Here is an 18,500-nt window from a genome sequence, read left to right as displayed (position 1 = left end):
AACACACACACACACACACACACACACACACACACACACACACACACACACACACACACACACACACACACAATACATGAAACAGACAGTGCTGAAGATGAGGTATGAGATAGGTCCAGGGTATATAATATATTATTTTCGCAATAAGAGGCCGTGTTTTTACACAATCCCAATCACACTATGATTATTATTCTATCCTTTTAATTTCGTCGAAATTATTCTGAAATGTCTAAGTCACACCATAAACATGCTGAAATGCTGTGCCATTATTGTATTGAGCAGAAACGTCTTCATATTTAACCAATTCAGAAATCTATACAGTAGCAACCCCGAAGCAACCAAAGTAGGGGATCATTGAATACTGCCCATGATCCTCTATCACTGGTAAATGAGCCATGATTATAGAATTGTTCTGGAGAAGCTCCTATGGGAAGAACCAGCAGATGCAGTTTCTGTGTATCCTCTTCATCTCTCCATCTCACTGACCCTTGGGCTTTGCCTGGTCCTTGCTCTTGAGCTTGGTGCGGACTACTGCAACAGTAGTGAGGAAGTTGCCCATAAACAGAATGAGGAATGAGATTCCACACATTGAGACCTAGAATGACACAGCAGAAATTGTAAATACTAGCGTAAGATGGGGAAGACAGCTTTTTTATTATTATATAATAGAAAATTGGATGGCTTTTTGTCTGCATTTATGGATGGGAGACTATAATGAAAAGGGCATTATACGTTAAAAAAATTAATAAAAATGTTATGGACAAACCAAATGCCATGTTTACACATTACCATTGCTTAGACATGAGGCCCTCTTTATCATTATCAACTGAATAACTTTAGGGGGTGTCGGAGCAAAGAATATGTCTATCAGGAAAGCTGTCTGAGGGCACACTGACCTGCCACTCTTTACAGTCTGGGAGCCGAGCCATCTTGAACAGAGAGAGTCCATTGTAGAGTTGCCAAAACTGCAACACAAAACATCACTTACCTACTTTACACACACATCTTAAACACACACATTAAGTAATACACACGCATGCACGCACACACACACACACACACACACACACACACACACACACACAATACCAAATGCTAGGTCAATAAAATGTTCAGGGCAGACCAGGGTTCAAATACTTGAAAAATACTTTTAGCACGTGCTTGAGTCTGCCTGGAGTTCCAGATGGGCAGGGTTATCAGTTTTTGGACTTTTCTATTGGTTTATTAATCCAGGCAAGTTCAAACTGGCACAGATAAAGTATTTGAAATTATTCTTTCAAGTTTAAAACCCAGGTCTGGTTCAGGAGCCGCTGAAACATGACAAAGCATAATTCTACAATATGACTGAAGATCTACAGTGCCTTCAGAAAGTATTGACACCCCTTGACTTTTTCCACATTTTGTTGTGTTACAGCCTGAATTTAAAATTGAGATTTTGTGTCACTGGCCTACATACAATACCCCATAATGTCAAAGTGGAATTTTGTTTGTAGAAAATGTTTGAAATCATAAAAAAATTTAAAGCTGAAATGTCTTGAGTCAATAAGTATTCAACCCCTTTCTTATGGCAAGCCTAAATAAGTTCATGAGTAAAACTGTGCTTTTTAATTCACATAATAAGTTGCATGGACTTATTATGTGTTCAATATTAGTGGTTTACATGATTTTTGAATTACTACCCCATCTCTGTACCCCACACATACAATTATCTGTAAGGTCCCTCAATCGAGGAGTGAATTTCAAGCACAGATTCAACCACAAAGACCAGGGAGGTTTTTCAATGCCTCGCAAAGAAGGACACCGATTGGTAGATGTGTAAAAAAATATCCCTTTGAGCATGGTGAAGTTATTAATTAGGCTGTGGATGGTGTATCAATACACCCAGTCACTACAAAGATACAGGCATCCTTCCTAACTCAGTTGCCGGAGAGGAAGGAAACCGCTCAAGGATTTCACCATGAGACCAATTGTGACACTCTGGCTCTGGGACTTGTGTATTTGAGCCAGGGTGTATTTTGTTTTGTTGGGTTTTGGTTTGGTTATGTTGGGCATTTGGGTTATTTCTAGGTTTGCCTTTCTGTTGGTTTCATTTCTAGGTTTGGTCGATGACTCCCAATCGGAGGTAACGAGTGTCAGCTGTCGGCTCGTTATCTCTGATTGGGAGCCATATTTATTCTGTGTGTTTTCCTGTGGGTATTGTGGGTTTTTGTTCCTGTACAGTCATTGCCACTGTGGACTTCACTATCGTCTTTTGTTTTGTATTGACGTACTTTACTAATTAAAGTCATCATGTTCACTCAACGCGCTGCGCCTTGGTCTCCTGTTTTAGACGATCGTGACAGAAAAACCCACCATAAAAGGACCAAGCAGCGTGTCAAGCGGCAACAGGACCCTGCTCCGAAGGATTCATGGACGCCTATAAAGGATTCTTGGACTTGGGAGGAGATTCTGGATGGAAAGGGTCCTTGGGCACAACCGGGAGAGTATCGCCGCCCTCGTGAAGAGCTGGAGGCAGCTAAAGCCGAGAGGAGGTGGTATGAGGAGGCAGCACGGAGTCGAGGCTGGAAGCCCGTGGGTACTACCCAAAAATTTCTTGGGGGGGGGCTAAAAGGGAGTGTGGCGAAGTCAGGTAGGAGACCTGCGCCTACTCCCTGGACTTACCGTGGAGAGCGAGAGTACGGGCAGACACCGTGTTACGCAGTAGAGCGCATGGTGTCTCCTGTATGCAGGCATAGCCCGGTTCGACACATTCCAGCTCCACGTATCGGCCGGGCTAGATTGAGCATTGAGCCGGATGTCATGAAGCCGGCCCAACGCATCAGTCCACCAGTGCGTCTTCTCGGGCCGGCGTACATGGCACCAGCCTTACGCATGGTGTTCCCGGTTCGCCCTCATAGGCCGGTGCGGGTTATTCCACCTCCCCGTACTGGTCGGGCGACGGGGAGCATCAACCCGGGTAAGGTTGGGCAGGCTCAGTGCTCAAGGGGGCCAGTAAGCCTGCACGGTCCGGTATTTCCGGCGCCACCTCCCCGCTCCAGCCCAGTACCACCGGTGCCTACACCACGCACTAGGCTTCCTGTAAGTCTGCAGAGCCCTGTGTCTCCTCCACGCACTAGCTGTATGGTACGTGTCTCCAGCCTTTTCCCACCAGTGCCTACACCACGCACCAAGTCTCCTGTGTGTCCCCCGAGTCCTGTGCGTCCTGTTGCTGCTCTCCGCACTAGGCGTTATGAGAGTCCCCAGGGTCCAGTATGCCCTGTTCCGGCTCTCCGCACTAGCCCTTATGTGCGTCCCCAGGGTCCAGCATACCCTGTTGCTTCTCCCCGCACTAGCCCTGAGATGCGTGTCCTCAGCCCGGTACCTCCAGTTCCGGCACCACGCATCAGGCCTACGGTGCGCCTCAGACGGCCAGAGTCTGCCGTCTGCCCAACGGGGCCTGAACTGCCCGTCTGCCCAAAGGCGCTTAAGCCGCCCGTCTGCCATGAGCCGGAGCCGTCCGCCAGACCGGAGCCGCTAGAGCCTTCCTCCAGACAGGATCAGCCAGAGCCTTCCGCCAGCCATGAGCAGCCAGATCCGTCAGCCAGCCATGAGCAGCCAGATCCGTCAGCCAGCCATGAGCAGCCAGATCCGTCAGCCAGCCATGAGCAGCCAGATCCGTCAGCCAGCCATGAGCAGCCAGATCCGTCAGCCAGCCATGAGCAGCCAGATCCGTCAGCCAGCCATGAGCAGCCAGATCCGTCAGCCAGCCATGAGCAGCCAGATCCTTCAGCCAGCCATGAGCCGTCCAGCCAGGATCCGCCAGAGCCGTCCAGCCAGGATCCGCCAGAGCCGTCCAGCCAGGACCCGCCAGAGCCAGCCAGCCAGGATCTGCCTTTGAGTCCGGTGCTGTCCCTTAGCCCGGTGCTGCCCCTTATCCTGGTGCTGCCCCTTAGTCCGGTACTGCCCCTTAGTCCGGTGCTGCCCCTTAGTCCGGTGCTGCCCTTTAGTCCGGTGCCGCCCCTTAATCCAGTGGGGTTTAGTTGGGGGGTGGTCATGTGGAGGAGGCTACGGAAGCGGATAGTGACTAAGGTGGGGTGGGGACCACGACCAGGGCCAGAACCGCCACCGTGGACAGACGCCCACCCAGACCCTCCCCTAGACGGTATGCTGGTGCGCCCGGAGTGCGCACCTTTAGGGGGGGGTACTGTGACACTCTGGCTCTGGGACTTGTGTATTTGAGCCAGGGTGTATTTTGTTTTGTTGGGTTTTGGTTTGGTTATGTTGGGCATTTGGGTTATTTCTAGGTTTGCCTTTCTGTTGGTTTCATTTCTAGGTTTGGTCGATGACTCCCAATCGGAGGTAACGAGTGTCAGCTGTCGGCTCGTTATCTCTGATTGGGAGCCATATTTATTCTGTGTGTTTTCTTATGAGGGTTGTGGGTTTTTGTTCCTGTACAGTCATTGCCACTGTGGACTTCACTATCGTCTTTTGTTTTGTATTGACGTACTTTACTAATTAAAGTCATCATGTTCACTCAACGCGCTGCGCCTTGGTCTCCTGTTTTAGACGATCTTGACACCAATCGTGATTTTAAAGCAGTTACAGAGTTTAATGGTTGTGATATGAGAAAACTGAGGATGGATCAACAACATTGTAGTTACTCCACAATACTAACCTAAATGACAGAGTGAAAGGAAGGAAGCCTGTACATAATAAAAATATTCCAAAACATGCATCCTGTTTGCAACAAGGCACTTAAGTAATAATGCAAAAAATGAGACAAAGAAATTAACTTTATGTCCTGAATACAAAGTGTTATGTTTGGGGAAAATCCAACACAACACATCACTGAGTACCACTCTTCATATTTTCAAGCATGGTGGTGGCTGCATCATGTTATGGGTATGCTTGTCATTGGCAACGACTATGGAGTTTAACATTTTTTAAATAAACAGAACACCGCTAAGCACAGGCAAAATCTTAGAAGAAAACCTGCTTCAGATCTTCTTTCCAACAGACACTGGGCCAAATTTACACTGGAGTTGATTACCAAGATGATATTGAATGTTCCTGAGTGGCCTAGTTACAATTGTAACTTAAAATCAGCTTGAAAATCTATAGCAAGACTTAAACATTTCCTTCTAGCAATGATCAACAACCAACTTGACAGAGCTTGAAGAATATTTTAAATAATAATGGGCAAATATTGTACAATCCAGATGTGCAAAGCTCTTAGAGACTTACCCAAAAAGGCTCACAGCTGTAATTGCTGCCAAAGGTGTTTCTAACATGTATTGTTATATTTGCTGCCCTATGTAAATAGTAATTGAACACTTTTCACTTGAATAATGTTTACATACTGTTTTACCCTCTTGATATGTATATACTTGTAACACTCTGGATCCAGGGACTCTGATTGTTGAGCCAGGGTTGTTATTTTCATTTAGGGTGTATTTCTATGTTGGATCTAGTTGTTCATTTCTATGTTTGGTTTTGTCGTTGATTAGTCATATGACTCCCAATCGGAGGTAACGAGTGTCAGCTGTCGGCTCGTTATCTCTGATTGGGAGCCATATTTAAACTGTGTGGTTTCTCCTTGGTTTGTGGGTTTTTGTTCCGTGTTTCAGTCGTTGTACTGTGGACTTCACTAGTCGTCTTGGTTTATTGTTTTTGTCGTTCGTGTGCTTTTTCTAATTAAAGTCATGTTCGTTCAACGCGCTGCGCTTTGGTCTCCTTCACTCCTAGACGATCGTGACAGAATAACCCACCATAGAAAGACCAAGCAGCGTGTCCAGGAGCAGGGAGACTGGACATGGGAGGAGGCACCGGGCAAGGAGATAGAGAGGCTGGCGATGGCCCAGGTGGGCACATCGTGGTCCTGGGAGGACATGCTCGGAGGCAAGGGACCTTGGGGAAGGATCAAGGCCCTGGCGAGAGAGGAGCAACGGCGGCAGCAGGGCCATCGTCGGAGGGTCGTGAGTCAACCCCAGAACATTTTTTAGGGGGGGGCTCACGACGTCGGGGCAGAAGGTGTACGGCCCGGAGGAGTGCAAGAGGTTGGCAGATATGGCCGCCAGTTTAAGGGGGCCACTGGTTACGAAGGGGATGGAAAGTGTGGAGGCACGGCGAGAGGTACTGGGGGGTGTTTCCAGTCCGGTCCGGCCCGTTCCTGATCCCCGTGTAGGGCCAGGGGTGTGTGTCCCCAGTGCGGTTCTGTCTGTCCCTGCTCAACGCACCAAGCCTACGGGGTGCGTCGCCAGCCCAGCTCGGCCTGTTCCTGCGCCCCGCACCAAGTCTGTGGTGCGTTTCGCCAGCCCAGCCCGGCCTGTCCCTGCTCAACGCACCGAGCCTACGGGGTGCATCGTTCAGCCAGGATCCGCCAGAGCCGTCCAGCCAGGATCCGCCAGAGCCGTCCAGCCGGGATCCGCCAGAGCCGTCCAGCCGGGATCCGCCAGAGCCGTCCAGACAGAATAACCCACCATAGAAAGACCAAGCAGCGTGTCCAGGAGCAGGGAGACTGGACATGGGAGGAGGCACCGGGCAAGGAGATAGAGAGGCTGGCGATGGCCCAGGTGGGCACATCGTGGTCCTGGGAGGACATGCTCGGAGGCAAGGGACCTTGGGGAAGGATCAAGGCCCTGGCGAGTGAGGAGCAACGGCGGCAGCAGGGCCATCGTCGGAGGGTCGTGAGTCAACCCCAGAACATTTTTAGGGGGGGGCACACGGCATGGACGACGGGGCTGACGGAGGAGAAAAGGGGGAGTATCCAGGAGGCCACCAGGCCAGGGGTACACCGCCCTGTACGTCCTGTGCTGATGCCTCACACAGAGTGTGTGAGGGTAGGCATTCAGCCAGGACGGGTGGTGGCCGCTGTTCACTCCAGGCCTCCTGTCCGTCTTCACAGCCCGGTCCGGCCTGTTCCTGCCACCCGCACCAAGACTACGGTGCGCGTCGCCAGCCCGACCCGGCCTGTTCCTGCCACCCGCACCAAGACTACGGTGCGCGTCGCCAGCCCGGTCCGGCCTGTTCCTGCCACCCGCACCAAGTCTACGGTGCGCGTCGCCAGCCCGACCCGGCCTGTTCCTGCCACCCGCACCAAGACTACGGTGCGCGTCGCCAGCCCGGTCCGGCCTGTTCCGGCCACCCGCACCAAGACTACGGTGCGCGTCGCCAGCCCGACCCGGCCTGTTCCTGCCACCCGCACCAAGTCTACGGTGCGCGTCGCCAGCCCGGTCCGGCCTGTTCCTGCCACCCGCACCAAGACTACGGTGCGCGTCGCCAGCCCGACCCGGCCTGTTCCTGCCACCCGCACCAAGACTACGGTGCGCCTCAGACGGCCAGAGTCTGCCGTCTGCCCAACGGGGCCTGAACTGCCCGTCTGCCCAAAGCCTGCAAAGCCGCCCGTCTGCCATGAGCCATCAGAGCCGTCCGCCAGACCAGAGCCGCTAGAGCCTTCCGCCAGACAGGATCAGCCAGAGCCTTCTGCCAGACAGGATCAGCCAGAGCCTTCCGCCAGCCATGAGCAGCCAGATCCGTCGGCCAGCCATGAGCAGCCAGATCCGTCGGCCAACCATGAGCAGCCAGATCCGTCGGCCAGCCATGAGCAGCCAGATCCGTCAGCCAGCCATGAGCAGCCAGATCCTTCAGCCTGCCATGAGCCGTCCAGCCAGGTGCTGTCCCTTAGCCCGGTGCTGCCCCTAAATCCAGGTGGAGTAAGTTTGAGGGTGGTCATGTGGAGGAGGCTAGGGAAGCGGGTGGTGACTAAGGTGGGGTGGGGACCACGACCAGGGCCAGAACCGCCACCGTGGACAGACGCCCACCCAGACCCTCCCCGAGACTGTATGCTGGTGCGCCCGGAGTGCGCACCTTTAGGGGGGGGTACTGTAACACTCTGGCTCCAGGGACTCTGATTGTTGAGCCAGGGTTGTTATTTTCATTTAGGGTGTATTTCTATGTTGGATCTAGTTGTTCATTTCTATGTTTGGTTTTGTCGTTGATTAGTCATATGACTCCCAATCGGACGTAACGAGTGTCAGCTGTCGGCTCGTTATCTCTGATTGGGAGCCATATTTAAACTGTGTGGTTTCTCCTTGGTTTGTGGGTTTTTGTTCCGCGTTTCAGTCGTTGTACTGTGGACTTCACTAGTCGTCTTGGTTTATTGTTTTTGTCGTTCGTGTGCTTTTTCTAATTAAAGTCATGTTCGTTCAACGCGCTGCGCTTTGGTCTCCTTCACTCCTAGACGATCGTGACAATACTGTATTCTAGTCAAGGCTCATCCTATATAACTACTGCTGTTCACACCCTTTCTATTCATATACTGTCCATAATGTCTATACACACCATCATATACATATATTTATATTCCGGACTCTAACATTGCTCATCCTGATATTTCTTAATTCCTTTCTTTTTATTTTGCGATTTGTGTGTATTGTATTGTTAGGTATTACTGCACTGTTGGAGCTAGAAACACAAGAATTTCGCTGCACCTGCGATAACATCTGCAAAATATGTGTACGTGACCAATAACATTTGATTTGATTAATCTAATCAAGATATACAGTAACAGTCAAAAGTTTGGACACACCTACTCATTCAAGGGGTTTTCTTTATTTTTTACTATTTTCTACATTGTAGAATAATAGTGAAGACATCAAAACCATTAAATAACACATATGGAATCATGTAGTAACCAAAAAAGTGTTAAACAAATCAAAATATATTTTATATTTGAGATTCTTCAAAAAGCCACCCTTTGCCTTGATGACAGCTTTGCACACTCTTGGCATTCTCTCAACCAGCTTCACCTGGAATGCTTTTCCAACAGTCTTGAAGGAGTTCCCACATATGCTGAGCACTTGTTGGCTGCTTTTCCTTCACTCTGCCGTCCGACTCATCCCAAACCATCTCAATTGGGTTGAGGTCGGGGGGTTGTGGAGGCCAGGTCATCTGATGCAGCACTCCATCACTCTCCTTCTTGGTAAAATAGCCTTACACAGCCTGGAGGTGTGTTGGGTCATTGTCCTGTTGAGAAACAAATGATAGTCCCACTAAGCCCAAACCAGATGGGATGGCGTATCGCTGCAGAATGCTGTGGTAGCCATGCTGGTTAAGTGTGCCTTGAATTCTAAATAAATCACAGACAGTGTCACCAGTAAAGCACCCCCACACCATAACACCTCCTCCTCCATGCTTTACGGTGAGAACTACACATGCGGAGATCATCCATTCACCAACACCGCGTCTCACAAAGACACGGCGGTTGGAACCAAAAGTCTCAAATTTGGACTCCAGACCAAAGGACAAATTTCCACCGGTCTAATGTCCATTGCTCGTGTTTCTTGGGCCAAGCAGGTCTCTTCTTCTTATTGGTGTCCTTTAGTAGTGGCTTCTTTGCAGCAATTCGACCATGAAGGCCTGATTCACACAGTCTCCTCTGAACAGTTGATGTTTAGATGTGTCTGTTACTTGAACTCTGTGAAGCACTTATATGTGCTGCAATTTCTGAGACTGGTAACTCTAATTAACTTATCCTCTGCAGCAGAGGTAACTCTGGGTATTCCATTCCTGTGGCAGTCCTCATGTGAGCCAGTTTCATCATAGTGCTTGATGGTTTTTGAGACTGCCCTTGAAGAAACTTTCAAAGTTCTTGAAATGTTTCGTATTGACTGACCTTCATGTCTTAAAGTAATGATGGACTGTCGTTTCGCTTTCCATTTTTTAGCTGTTCTTGCCATAATATGGACTTGGTCTTTTACCAAATAGTGCTATCTTCTGTATACCCCCCCTACCTTGTCACAACACAACTGATTGGCTCAAACGCATTAAGAAGGAAATAAATTCCACAAATTAACTTTTAAGAATGCACACCTATTAATTCAAGTGCATTCCAGGTGACTACCTCATGAAGCTGGTTGAGAGAATGCCAAGAGTGTGCAAAGCTGTCATCAAGGCAAAGGGTGGCTATTTGAAGAATCTCAAATATAAAATATATTTTGATTTGTTTAACACTTTTTTGGTTACTACACATTCCATATGTGTTATTTCATAGATTTACAAATAATGACAATTAAATCCATTTTAATCCCACTTTGTAAAACACCAAAATGTGGTCAAGGGGTGTGAATACTTTTTGTAGGCACTGTATGTGTGATTTACTATGCAATCCCTATGCAACAACAAAGTAGGCTCAATGTGACTCAGCATTATATACGTGACAAAGCAAACTAACTCCAGCTCAACTAATGCTGAGCTGGGAGGAATCCCACAGCCAGATCCCATACTCACATGTCCAAAAAACAGGAAGGGCAGAAGAAATGTCAGCCCTCGCCACATCCAGGACTGAAATCCTTCTAAAAGATAGATGGACACAGCGTAGACGTAAACAAATGTATCTCTATGTAACTATGTATCTATAACATGGAGCGTCATTGTCATTATTACATTGTGTCTCACCCACAGTCAGGTCCATGTTGTGTCTTTCTCCCAGGGTTCTTAGTCTGTACAGACAGCCGCTCTGATAGTAGTACTGCATACAGTGAACCATGCCTGTGTTGCCACCGAACATACACAAGCACACACACACACACACACACACACACACACACACACACACACACACGCACACACACACAAAGAGGCGGTTGACATTTTTTAAAACTCAACAATTACTTTATGTAATTTTTGTAACGCTAATGTATTCCTGTTTTTTTAAGACTTGTTTTGAAAGCTTACTTTGATACAAAGAGAAGGCGAGGAATTGGTTCCTGAAACTCTGGTACAGGTATCCATCAGGCCTAAGAGATATCAGATAATGACTGTTGAATACAGTGTACGGTATTGTATACTGTATACTGTTGAACTTCACTGGCTCCCAGTTCAATACAGGATCATCTTCATATTGCTCATGCTCACCTACAAAGCACTCATCATTTTTAGTGTTTTCCATGGTTAGTCTGTCCTTATGTTTAGTGCACTTTTACATACTTACTTATTTAATATGTGATTTAATTGCTTTTTATCCTGCTGTCGTGAAAAACGCATAGCCCTTTCCTGCAGTCAAATGACAAAATCGTCCTCTAGTGGCCTCCTGGTTGGAATGTTATTAATATGTTTCATAATTTCATAATTAATGAACATTATACAAATCTAAAAAATACACAGAAAATCTGGTGTTTCTATTTCAAATGGTTTTGTTATATTTCAGTCTTCTGTGATATATATATAAAGTGTAATATTGGGATGCAAACTCAAAATTGAATACAATTCAACTCTATATCTGACATGGTACAGATGTCCTCTTTTTTTAAAGCCCATAACCATGTATGTGAGGTGTATACTTTTGTTTCAAAGTAGATTTGTTTAAGACTACCAAGAAACACTGTGTGACCCTGATTTACCCCACTGCAGTAAATTAACTTAAAATAAAATGTTTTATTATTATTATTAATACAACGTAACTTTCACGAGTTGCTACAGAACTCAATGTGCTGGTTTGCTAACACCAAAGGGGACAATTTGATCCACAATGAAATTGACAAGGAATAGAAACTGGATGCAAACTGGATTCAACTGTTTGCCATCTATCATACCCTTGCTTGAAACTGGAACTGACAATGAAAAAACCTACAGTGTGGTTGGTGTGTGATCAACTATTGGCAACAAGGGCTTCCTGAATTTGCTCACCATGTCAGCATGACTCCAGACAGAAAGGCTGAGACATAATGGTGGAAAACCCACCAGCCTTTGATCCTGAAACAACAACCAAATACAACGAGAAAATAATCAGGAAAGACATAGACATGGCTAAATATGAATATGAAGAGCATCATACTGTAACATACTGTAATAGTTATTATTTTGCCAAAGTAATTTACGCTCGAGCTGTGTAAGGATGTATCTCAGCCAGGGATTAGGTCTGAAGACTGATGGGCCTACCTGGACCCGTTGCTGATGAGGATGCTCTCCCGTATGGTGAGGGTGCAGTAGTACCACACCAGCAAGAAGTTGAAGATCGCGTCAACAAATCTAGACAGGGTACAGACACACAAACATGCGCACACACGCACACACGCACATGCGCACACACGCACACGCGCACGCACACACACATACACACACACATACACACACACAGAGACTCAGACACTAGACAGGGTTGAATGACATTTTATTGCTTATGGGTACCTTTATGTGTGTGTAAAATATTACTGTTCTCAGATTTTTAATTAATAGATTTTAGATGTGTATTAAAATGGGTTTTGTTGCAAATCGCTATATAGCCATTGTTTAGCTAAAATGGAATGTTCGTATCCTGTATATTTGACTGTGATATGTGGTTGTCTCACCTAGCTATCTTAAGATGAACTGTAAGTCGCTCGCTCTGGAGAAGAGCATCTGCTAAATGACTAAAATGTCAAATGTAAATATTTTACATACAGATCTCATATTATTGTATAGACTTTTTTTTACATTTAAAAAATATATATTGATGTCACAAATGTATCATTTGTATTCATTCTTTATAAAAAATGTCACATTATTTGTCACATTTGACTGTGTAAAACCTAGTATCACTACTTATTTCTCAGAGCGTGCGGCAGATACAGTATATAGCATTTTGGAACAAAACATGATTATTTGTCTCTGAAATAATAATAATATGCCATTTAGCAGACGCTTTTATCCAAAGCGACTTACAGTCGTGCGTGCATACATTTTTTTTGTGTATGGGTGGTCCCGGGGATTGAACCCACTACCCTGACGTTACAAGCGCCATGCTCTACCAACTGAGCTACAGAGGACCATCAAGTGATAGATTTCAAACAAATACATGTTTGTCACTGAACAACCCCATGCCATGACAAGATGGTGAAAAACACACCAATCTCTTTCATAGGTTCTTTAAACAATAAAAGCTCATTTACCAACAATTCTGAAAATGGACATACACTGTATTGTGTTTCAGAATAAAACTCTTCATTTGCTGTCAAGTCACAATTATGAAGATTTTGTGGGCTTATTCATTGCTATTCAAGCTTACCTGTAGCTCACAAAGAAATAACACATGAAGGCGAATAGGAGCAGTAAAACTGTGAGGTACAGCTTGAATTTCTCATATTCATCTTTGTAGGCAAATCTGAGGAGGAAGATACATTTTAGTCATTTAGCAGACACTCTTATCCAGAGCGACTTACAGTTAGTGAGTGCATACAGTGGGGAAAAAAAGTATTTAGTCAGCCACCAATTGTGCAAGTTCTCCCACTTAAAAAGATGAGAGAGGCCTGTAATTTTCATCATAGGTACACGTCAACTATGACAGACAAAACGAGGGAAAAAAATCCAGAAAATCACATTGTAGGATTTTTAATGAATTTATTTGCAAATTATGGTGGAAAATAAGTATTTGGTCAATAACAAAAGTTTCTCAATACTTTGTTATATACCCTTTGTTGGCAATGACACAGGTCAAACGTTTTCTGTAAGTCTTCACAAGGTTTTCACACACTGTTGCTGGTATTTTGGCCCATTCCTCCATGCAGATCTCCTCTAGAGCAGTGATGTTTTGGGGCTGTCGCTGGGCAACACAGACTCAACTCCCTCCAAAGATTTTCTATGGGGTTGAGATCTGGAGACTGGCTAGGCCACTCCAGGACCTTGAAATGCTTCTTACGAAGCCACTCCTTCGTTGCCCAGGCAGTGTGTTTGGGATCATTGTCATGCTGAAAGACCCAGCCACGTTTCATCTTCAATGCCCTTGCTGATGGAAGGAGGTTTTCACTCAAAATCTCACGATACATGGCCCCATTCATTCTTTCCTTTACACGGATCAGTCGTCCTGGTCCCTTTGCAGAAAAACAGCCCCAAAGCATGATGTTTCCACCCCCATGCTTCACAGTAGGTATGGTGTTCTTTGGATGCAACTCAGCATTCTTTGTCCTCCAAACACGACGAGTTGAGTTTTTACCAAAAAGTTCTATTTTGGTTTCATCTGACCATATGACATTCTCCCAATCCTCTTCTGGATCATCCAAATGCACTCTATCAAACTTCAGACGGGCCTGGACATGTACTGGCTTAAGCAGGGGGACACGTCTTGCACTGCAGGATTTGAGTCGCTGGCGGCGTAGTGTGTTACTGATGGTAGGCTTTGTTACTTTGGTCCCAGCTCTCTGCAGGTCATTCACTAGGTCCCCCCGTGTGGTTCTGGGATTTTTGCTCACCGTTCTTGTGATCATTTTGACCCCACGGGGTGAGATCTTGCGTGGAGCCCCAGATCGAGGGAGATTATCAGTGGTCTTGTATGTCTTCCATTTCCTAATAATTGCTCCCACAGTTGATTTCTTCAAACCAAGCTGCTTACCTATTGCAGATTCAGTCTTCCCAGCCTGGTGCAGGTCTACAATTTTGTTTCTGGTGTCCTTTGACAGCTCTTTGGTCTTGGCCATAGTGGAGTTTGGAGTGTGACTGTTTGAGGTTGGGACAGGTGTCTTTTATACTGATAACAAGTTCAAACAGGTGCCATTAATACAGGTAACGAGTGGAGGACAGAGGAGCCTCTTAAAGAAGAAGTTACAGGTCTGTGAGAGCCAGAAATCTTGCTTGTTTGTAGGTGACCAAATACTTATTTTCCACCATAATTTGCAAATAAATTCATAAAAAATCCTACAATGTGATTTTCTGGATTTTTTTTCCTCAATTTGTCTGTCATAGTTGACGTGTACCTATGATGTAAATTACAGGCCTCTCTCATCTTTTTAAGTGGGAGAACTTGCACAATTGGTGGCTGACTAAATACTTTTTTTCCCCACTGTACATTATTTTATTAATTAATTTTTTCATACCCCCCGTGGGAATCGAACCCACAACCCTGAACCCACACCAACTGAGCTACATCCCTGCCGGCCATTCCCTCCCCTACCCTAGACGACGCTGGGCCAATTGTGTGCCGCCCCATTGGTCTCCCGGTCACGGCCGGCTACAACAGAGCCTGGATCTCTAGTGGCACAGCTAGCACTGCAATGCAGTGCCTTAGACCACTGCGCCACTCGGGAGTTTCTAATTATGCAAAGTCACTCTGTTGCCATCTCCATAAATCTACACGTCAACCTTTGACTGAAAACAGCATGAAACATGATTTATGATTTGTTATTCATCAGCTCCGTCTGATGGGGACATAGGACTACTAATCGGTTTATGTTTTTTAATATAAATATACAATTCACTAGATAAGAAGTACAGTATGTTAAAATTTCTAAGAGTTAAAGTGGAAGCTACTTACTTTGACTGTTTGCTTAGAAGAGTCACGCTTACATTGCCCAGAACAAGATTGAGATACAGCCTGTAGTTTGTGAGATATGAAGGAGAATTGTTTTATTTAACTAGCCATTGAAATATATAAATCCTCAGAATAGGAAAACAGCCAACAACTCTTTCAAATGTCCCTCCCGAGACCTGTGAAATAATGTTTTAAATGTAGTGACACTCATACCCATTTTTCTTTGGAAGGAAAGCCTCCATTTCAAAGAAAGTGTTGGGTCTTGCCTTGATGTGCTCCTTGATTTCATCCAATGTTTTTACATCCTCCTCTGTCAGTCTCTCCTTATTACATCTGTTTATAAAGGATGGATAGAGGGCCTTGAAAAACAGTGTGTTAGGGTGCATGAAACCGTTTAGAGAAAGAGAGAAGGAGAGCAAAGGTGTGTGTGTGTGTGAGCGTGTGTATATGTGTGCAGTAACTTACTTCTTCACTAACTGAGACATGTCCTTCAGTCTACTCCGCTGGTGGGCGATAGAGGAAGAGCAATTGCTCTGCAGCTTGGAAACTTCATCTAGTTTCTGCAAGTATAGCCGGTGACTCTCCTGGTAACAACATTTTAAATATCATCATATCAATATATAAGATACTGACAATAATGTATAGCCTATTAAATCTATTCTAATGATTATTCCTTTTTGATGAAGCACTGTGATTACTGTAACACTATATAACTGTGTAAGTAAGCCTTTCAAGGTCGTCTACACCCGTTGTATTCAGCGCATGTGACAAATAAAATTGTATTTTATTTGTATTAGAATAGGATCTGAAATCTCACCTGAATCTGATGATACTCTTTCTCTAGACTTTCCCACTCTTGCAGTGCAGCTGTCAAACTTGGAGGCATATTTTCTAACTTTTGTGAGATTCCCAATTGCTGAAATCTTAGTGTCCTCCTGGAATTTTGTGTCCTCTGGCTGAAAGAAGCCTACTGCTCAAAATCACAGGCAATGTCAACAGGGTCTTGCTGTTAAATCTACCAGAGATCAGCTCGAGTCTATATGAACAAACTGTTACTGACCGTGTAATGTGAAACGTTTTCAGGGAGTGTGTAATACGTGTCCATGGGCTGTTTATGGCAGGTAGTGAACTTTGACTTTGTTACAAATATGCTTGATTGACATGGACATTGTTCTCTCTTGCAATTTTCTGTTTATCACATCTTTCATCTCGTCCTCCCAATCCAACTTGTATTCCTCTTTCTTACTTCTGCGACTAACACCTGTTTTGGACAACAGTCCTAGTGCTGTGCTGACTGCACATTATCAGGAGCATATATCCTCATTCTTGTTTGTGTACCTTGTAATGTGGCAAAAAGCTATCAATACACAGCTGTAAGGACATGCATATTTCAGTAGGTTATTATGTAATAAATAGTTAAGGAAGGTGCATTTAGGTTATATTTTATTTGGTGGCTTTTATTTGAATTACTGTATGTGATAGAATAATTCTCTACGTCAGTACAGGAAGGGTTAAGGACATAAAAAAGGGCACTTTAGAATATTGAGATGGTCACCAGTGGTTTGTGTGAGTCACAGTGAGCATGGCGGCAGCCAAGATGTGGGCGGAACCAGAAATGTTACTTGGTTCTGAAAGTGCGGGAAGTGAAGTTTGTGACAGTTAATGGAAAATTGTGAAATCAAACGAACAAAAGTTATAGTGGAAGACAAGGATCAATCCAATAAGGAAGTTCATTTGGGAGATCCATTTGTACTATCGAGGACTGTGAAGAGAGCAGTGGGAAAGGTTGATTCAATCAAGGACACTAGAAGAGGCCTTGTTTTGGTTGTATAAATGAAGAGAAGAAGAGGTGTGCACCGGATCTGGCAAAATTGCCCACGTCGCAAGTGACCTGCATCTTCGGAGCAGGGCGCCTGCCAAAGAAGTTACGGTGTATCTGGAGTCTTGTTAGATATACTGTAGATGACGAGTACCTTATTCAGAAAATCCCACGAGTGGTCAAGGCACGTTGCCTGACCTGTATGGTAAATGGAAAGAAGGAGAAAAGCCTTTCGATACTATTGTTGTTTGAGGAGACTCTATATGCACATGTGAAGCATGCCGTGAGAGCATTTTTGTCCAAACCACTACAGTGTGGGATTTGCAAAAGATATGGCCACAAGTCATATGCTTGCAGACAGAAGAAGTATGCTATTGAAGAATCTGTGAATGGAAAATGTTGCAACTGTGGTGGGGATCATACTCTGGACTTCCTTGAGTGCACTGTTAGGGTGAAATAGGTTGAGGTGTCAAGGATCAGGGCTGTACAGCAGATCTCCTATGTGGAGGCGGTGAAGAGAGTTGAAGGAGCAAAAGGCCACATTGCTGAAGAAGATATGGCGGTGGATGCACCGCAACCAGTTGCAAATGTTTTATGTCAATCAAGTAATCTGGATGCACTCATTGTGAAGAAGGTGGATTTTGTAGCATTTATAGCCACAGTTATTAATTGTACTGCACAAGTGTGCAGCTGAAAAGATTTTGGGGCTCCAAGACTTCACGGCAGAAGCACTGCAAGGACTACTGTCACCAGAAAATGTAATGCACTCACAGGATCCTTCTAAGCCTGTGAAAAGACCTGATTAGAATTTTAACAGAAAAGCAAGTTTATTTAGCTTAGTTTAACTTTCTTTTTAATAGTTTGTATGAATATTTTTACCACGCTTTATTTCCTTTTTGGGATCTTTATTATCCACCCGCACAGTAGGTGGCGGAATGCACATCCAATTGTTGCGAAAGCCGTTATACCAGAGAAGAATAATATTTAGATGCGGCCAATCAGCAATTTTGCAATAATGATAACGAGCACCGTTTTCTGTTATCACATGGGCTACAAAGTATCAGCTGTGTGCAAAGGAGAACAACAGATGGATGGAGTGGCAGTAGAGATGGCGTCACTCGAGGAGGCAAGAAATACATTTCAATGCAGAAAAGTGGAATATTTTCACAAGGAGTTGTTTAATTGGATTTCGGAGGAGGAATAGAGGGAAAAAGAGAGGAAGAATAGGTTGAAGAGAATTAGGGAGGCGGAGGTTGAGTCAATCTGTTGAAGATGGCGGAAAAGAGGGAGGAGGTGTGTCGAAGAAGTTTGCTGTCAAGCGCAAACAGAGTGAGCCCTAAGCCAGACCAAGTTCTGGAGGTGAAATGGAAGTGAATGAGGGTGAGTTAAGTGAGGTGGAAGGTGTGATGAAGAGCTCGGAGCCCA

The 18,500-nt window shown here is 45.3% G+C and overlaps 2 protein-coding genes across 2 annotated transcripts in view; one reads left to right on the top strand and one right to left on the bottom strand.

Annotated features, from left to right (window-relative positions):
- LOC311105998 (lysophospholipase D GDPD1-like) overlaps positions 1-18,500 on the top strand; it is a 44,909-nt gene that overhangs the window by 4,558 nt on the left and 21,851 nt on the right. The gene's annotated exons all lie outside the window — the stretch shown is intronic.
- On the bottom strand, positions 213-16,142 carry LOC311105441 (transmembrane protein 120A-A-like; the record flags this gene model as incomplete). Its single annotated transcript, XM_084147591.1, has 12 exons — positions 213-595; positions 897-965; positions 10,267-10,331; positions 10,435-10,527; positions 10,714-10,775; positions 11,665-11,730; positions 11,917-12,006; positions 13,022-13,117; positions 15,260-15,319; positions 15,470-15,589; positions 15,722-15,840; positions 16,074-16,142. 12 exons carry the CDS (start codon positions 16,140-16,142, stop codon positions 479-481), a joined length of 1,026 nt encoding a protein of 341 aa, XP_084003717.1. The 3' UTR covers positions 213-478.

The sequence above is a fragment of the Coregonus lavaretus genome (assembly GCF_964263955.1).
Source record: "Coregonus lavaretus genome assembly, chromosome: 30".
NCBI lineage: Eukaryota > Metazoa > Chordata > Actinopteri > Salmoniformes > Salmonidae > Coregonus > Coregonus lavaretus.
Note: the sequence above shows the minus strand (reverse complement) of the source record. Positions and strands in the feature narration are given on the sequence as shown.